The sequence below is a fragment of the Colobus angolensis genome, unplaced genomic scaffold, assembly GCF_000951035.1.
Source record: "Colobus angolensis palliatus isolate OR3802 unplaced genomic scaffold, Cang.pa_1.0 Scaffold18, whole genome shotgun sequence".
Classification (NCBI taxonomy): domain Eukaryota; kingdom Metazoa; phylum Chordata; class Mammalia; order Primates; family Cercopithecidae; genus Colobus; species Colobus angolensis.
This window is the reverse complement of record NW_012114932.1, coordinates 7,683,866-7,689,775: the sequence shown is the minus strand read 5'-3', so window position 1 is coordinate 7,689,775 and position 5,910 is coordinate 7,683,866. Positions and strand designations below refer to the sequence as shown.

The window sequence follows — 5,910 nt, the reverse complement described above, 5'->3', positions numbered from 1 at the left end:
TTGAGACGGAGTCTTGCTCTGTCACCCAGGTTGAAGTGCAATGGCATGATCTCGGCTCACTGCTCCCTGGGTTCAAGCAATTCTCCTGCCTCAGCCTCCCAAGTAGCTGGGATTACAAGCACCTGTCACCATGCCTGGCTACTTTTTGTATTTTTAGTAGAGGTGAGGTTTCGCCATGTTGGCCAGGTTGGTCTTGAACTCCCGACCTCAAGTATCTGCCCGCCTCAGCCTCCCCAAGTGCTGGGATTACAGGTGTGAGCCACCGTGCTCAGCCTACTCATTCTCAAAACTTTGTACGATCTACAGAGCAAGCCAATGAGAAATTAGGCATTTCCCTACCTTCCCTCAGCACACTGGGAGTGAAAGGACCCCACCTTCCTGGATCAAAACAGTTAGGCAGGCTTTCTAGTAAGGAACTGCAGCAACTAAAATGTAAAGGATTTTATTCCCACTTTTCATCACAGTATCCCCCATCTCCTGAGCCTGTAATGTGTGCCAATGCTGTGGTAGGCACTTCACGTAATGCTCTCTAATCCTTATGACAACCTTGCAAAGGTGGCTAATAGTGTCCTTGTATTAGCAAGGACTAATCCTACATGTGTAATCCCAGCACTTTGGGAGGCTGAGGTGGGAGGATCGCTTGAGCCCAAGAGATCTAGACCAGCCTGGGCAACATGGTGAAATCCCATCTCTACAAAAAATTAGCCAGGCGTGGTGGTGCACGCCTGTAATTCCAGCTACTTGGGAGACTGGGGTGGGAGGATCACCTGAGCCAGGGAGGTCTGGGCTGCAGTGAGCTGAGACTGTGCCACTGCACTCCAGCCTGGATGACAGAGTGAGACCCTGTCTTTAAAAAAAGAAAATAACTAAAGTATCAAGAGGTATGTTACCTGCTGAAGCTATACAGCTAAGAAGGAAGAACTGTGGATCAAAATCCAACACACTTTCCTTTACATGATACTGCCTCCATAAAAAAAATTCTGTTATCTGGTGCATCACTAATTGTATAAACTGAGACTTGCCATTTAAACTGTGGGAGGAAGAGTGGGTGAGATATACACTTCAGAAAATTCACTGTCAAATTCTATGGGATGTGATGTTGACATTGAGTAAAAATTTGGGCTTTTTTTTGAAACAGAGTCTCGCTCTGTCACCCAGGCTGGAGTGCAGTGATGTGATCTCAGCTCACTGCAACCTCTGCCTCCTGGGTTCAAGCAATTCTCCTGCCTCAGCCTCCTGAGTAGCTGAGATTACAGGTACCCACCACCACACCTGGCTAATTTTTATACTTTTCGTAAAGACGGGGTTTTACCATGCTGACCTGGCTGGTCTCAAACTCCTGGCTTTAATCGATCTGCCCCCCTCAGCCTCCCAAAGAGCTGGGATTACAGGCGTGAGCTACCGTGCCCGGTCTGGGCTGATTATTTTTATCCTAGCATAGACATCGGGGAAAGATTTGAATTAAATACAAAACAGAGATGGAAGGAAGCACTGACTCAGGAATAAGTCAGGAATAATTCAGGAATAAGTCAGAAATAACTCAGGAAAAAGTACTAACTCAAGCTTCTGAGCCTGAATCGGAAGCCCAAGTTACTACCACCTCCTGAGTTAACCTTCCTAAGTCCTGAGTGGGATGATTTCTAAGCTTCCTTCTGCTCTAACATCCTATCCTGTCATAGGCCTTGAAATGATGCACCAACAAAAGGCCGTCAAAGCCAGAGTTTTTCATTCAAGTTCTTTGAAACACATTTCATTCTATATTATGGCTACTAAGCAGAGCTCCAGCAGGGCGTAGATGACACAAAAACACATTTTCCACTGGATTATAATTCATTTCCTCTTTTTAAACCACAACAGGCATTTAAAACATAATACTGTTTATTGGGCAGTTCACAATCTTTTGGTTTTCAGTTTTCCTTAAAAGGATTCAGGAAGAAAACTGTGTCCACAGCAGGCAAAGCAAGTGGCAGGCAGCACAGGGCCTGACCCCCAAACTGACAGGTGTCAACTGCTTCCCCGAGCATTCTGTCTCCACTTCCCTGTCCCTCTGCAGAAAGCTTTTTAAGTCTCAATTTCCCTTTGGAGTCTCGTCACTATCTCATCATCTCTCCTTTCTTTTTGTCTCTGACATTCCTTTCTTATGTGCTACCTTATGTGACCTTGTTGTATTAGCTAAGTGAAACTCTGAAAAGTCTGAGTCCCTTATTTAAAATTTTTTTTGTTTCAATTTCGAAGTTATGTTTACTCTTCCCAGCACAGTGGAGAAACTGTTACACAGAAAGATTTTGCAATTACTAATGTAATAGGATCAGAGTTTCAGTGCAGTCAGCAAAGACCCATAGCAACAATTTTGGAGGAGAAGGGGGGAAATCTTAGGCAGATAAAGCCTTCCAGGTTTGTTTGTGACTGTCTCTCCAGTAAGGGAGAAGCAGAAGGTGGCAGCTAACATGTATGGAGGGCCTTCCGTGCCAGGTCCCCTGCATGAGGCTGCACACATCATGTCATCTAAACCTGACAGATGCTACAAGGGGAGGCACCTTAACTCCAATGGCAACTATGTGGCTAGGAAGGTTTGGGCAGCTTGTCCAGGGTCTCAGAGCTAGTTGGTGAAAATCATTGGGGCTTGAGTCCAACTATCTCCTGTCTCCTATTTTTCTTCTCAAGTGAACATTGGTGGGAAGGAGGAACAAAGAGCTTTGAATTCTAATGCACAGTCCAATAAGGTATTTCTGGTCATTTAATCAATTCATTTAACATCACCTATTATCCTAAAATCAAAATGCTGTAAAGAAAAAGTGTTATAAAGAAGTAATAAAAATCAGAGAGAGAAGTATCATTTCATGTGCTATGGGAATAATTGAAGTCCTTCTTACTACAGAAGGCATCAAGCATTTTGCAGACACACACCAAATGGCATGAAAGCTAAAATATTGCATTAATACTACTTCCTAACAAGAGGCTGGACAGACATTTCATATTTACCAATTTCATACAGACAGACATGCTGAATTTCTCTCTGATCTACTGCAAGTTCCAAAGCAGTGTGGAAAGACGTCAAGGCACTGTTGATTTGACACTAAGGAGAAAAAGAAAACAGAATTATCAGCTAAGATCTGTCGATAACATTACAATCATAATTCAAAAGCATCTTTTTGCTTCATAGTTATTTTAAACAGGTTAAGCAGTATAGAAGACAGTGGTTTAAAGATTGCTAGGAAAATACTCCGATTTGCCCCCACACAGCTATGAAATTAACCTAAGCACAGAGAACCTCTCCTTTCTCAGGTGGTAATGGCTCAGCTCGCAAAGTCTTCTCCTTCTGCATTCTCTCATACTTGTAGGATGTATTGGATTTTAATTGTTTGCTAATCTAGCTCCTTGTTACCACATAGGTGTGGAAAGGGAAGGGGCTCTATTTCATCCCCCTGTGTGCACCCAGACCTGGCCCAGAAGTCTCTCAATCACTACTGAGTGAATGCACGAAGCCACTCCCATTAGCCGGTCCTCAGTGAGCCCTTCACCATACAGCTGACAGTTTGCTTCTATACCCTAGAATGCTATTCTCCAGTTGCTTCTGCTCATCAAATCTCCTCTCCCAACACTTCAGAACTTCTCTGAGGACCCAGATTACATTTCCAACATCTGCATTCACATAACACTGCCTGGGACCCAGCAAACTCTCAAATGTTGGCTCTACTCACTCCCAGTTAAATACATTTCGTTTTTTACTCCACTAAAGATCTCGTTCAGGGTCTGCCAACATGATGCCACAAGTACCCAAGAGGAGCAGCTCAAAAGCATCACCAGGATTCAAAGGGTTAGTTTCATCTCAGATAGGCATTGAGAAATGCTAAATGTCATGTATCATTAATAAATAAATCTTAAACACCCAGACGACCTGACAGCTTATTCTGAACGGTGCATGCATTTTTTTCCTGCTCTGCTGGTGCCAGGGCTCCTCTCATCACTGCCCTACACTTGCAGGGAGGTGGACTTCCCTCCCCTGGGCTTCCAAGTGTGCCTCCTGCTGCTTCTCTATGCTTCCTCCCTCTCCAACACTCCCAACTGCCCCTTCTGTCCACAGCCAGCCAGGTGGGGTGGAAGGGTCCTGGAGGAGAAGCTGCAGGCTTCTCAGAGGACGCGTCCCCCACCCGCAGACCTGGGCTCCTTTCCTCGGCACGTCACTGCGGGAGGCCTCGGGGAAACAAGGGCACGGATGAGTCAGCAGGTGATCCTCAGGACAGCCTGTGACTCAGGAACACTGTAAGCCACATGACTCATTAACCAAGGCCCAGCTGGATCAATAACTGCTCATGCCCCAAAGCAACACTCTCCTCTGTTGTCAGGAAGGTTGAAACAGCAGCATTCAATCCATTATGACCGTTTATGAATGCTGACCAGGTAGCCACAGAAGACACTACCACCGCATCCCTGATTCCTGTTCTCAGTAACTTAACGTCCACTTGGAGGAAACGTCACAGCAATGGGAATCGCCCACAGCTCGGAAGGCGGGCATTGACACTGACTGTGAGTTAGCACACAGCCCAAATACAAAACACCAAGGTTGAAAACAAGAAAAAGCAATCCTTTATGACGCAGGAATGTGTGCACGAGTGCGTGTGGGGGTATCGACGCTCATGTCACACCCCACGTTTAATTTTTCCCTTTTGGGATCAACAGTTCTCTTCCTGAATCTGATATGCACTCCATTTAGCATATTTATACAGAAACCACAGCATTAGGTGTTCAGTTTTGCACACCTCTCTCACTTTGCTAAATGAATGACATAGTTCTCACATACAGAATGTTTCTGGATGGGGCATCACCACCGAGCCGTCCCCTGCTGTCCCCTACAGTACGTGACAGAGCAATAGCACGCTGTCCTTCAGGGAACAGAAAATTAACCACGAAACATTTACTGGGTAACCGCTATGTGCCAGGGACAGGCTCTGGAGACAAAAAGATCAGTCCAAACAAAGCTTTGGATCCTAGTAAAGGAAAAAGAAATCCAGGTAGTATTTCAATCAAATTATTTCTCTTAACCCTTTCAAACTCTCTGAGGTAGGCATGTATTAATTCCATTTGCAGATGAAGAAAGTAAAGTTCAAAGAAGTTAAGGATCTTGGTCAAGGTCAACAAGGTAACAACTGACTAGTAATCAAAATTCTGCCTCAACCGCCTCTAAAGTGTGCTTTCTTCGGGGAGCGTGTACGCAGACGTGGTCGGGGAGCGTGTACGCAGACGTGGTCGGGGAGCGTGTACGCAGACGTGGTCGGGGAGCGTGTACGCAGATGTGGTCGGGGAGCGTGTACGTAGACGTGGTCGGGGAGCGTGTACACAGACGTGGTTGGGGAGCGTGTACGCAGACGTGGTTAACTCAAGGATCCTGAGATGTGAGAGACTATCCTGGATTAGCCAGGTTGGCCCTAAATACAATCACATGTATCCTTCAAAGCGACACACATAGGAGAGAAGGGGACACTGTCAACTGTGCAGGCAGAGCCTGGAGTGATGCTGCCACAAGTCAAGGAAGGCCAGCAGCCACCAGAGGCTGGAAGAGGCAAGGAAGGGTTCTCCCCGCAGCCTCCAGAAGGCATGAAAGCACTGACTGAGGCCAGGTTGGGGAGCTCAATGGCATTATGCCGAGAGCAAGCAGAACTACAGAATTCATTGTAGTTCTATCCTGATCACTGAGTGAGGAATTATGACGAACAGCCATTAGCACAGTTGAAATACATTTTCCCTTATTTCTCATATATATATATATATAAAATTTAAAGACAGGGTCTAGCTCTGCCTCCCAGGCTGGAGTGCAGTGGTGCATTCATGGGTCACTGTTGCCTCAATCTCCCAGGCTCGAGTGCAGTGGTGCATTCATGGCTCACTGCTGCCTCAATCTCCCAGGCTCGA

At 45.9% G+C, this 5,910-nt stretch overlaps 1 protein-coding gene across 3 annotated transcripts in view; it reads right to left on the bottom strand.

Annotated features, from left to right (window-relative positions):
• Positions 1-5,910, bottom strand: part of TTC39C (tetratricopeptide repeat domain 39C) — a 134,646-nt gene that overhangs the window by 19,084 nt on the left and 109,652 nt on the right. For 2 of the 3 annotated variants that reach the window (XM_011939257.1, XM_011939256.1), the window contains exon 7: positions 2,983-3,076. In XM_011939257.1, coding sequence (XP_011794647.1) covers positions 2,983-3,076 — 94 coding nt within the window. Of the gene's footprint in view, positions 1-2,982; positions 3,078-3,866; positions 3,929-5,910 lie in introns of those variants that run through there. The other variant, XM_011939258.1, reaches the window with a different exon arrangement.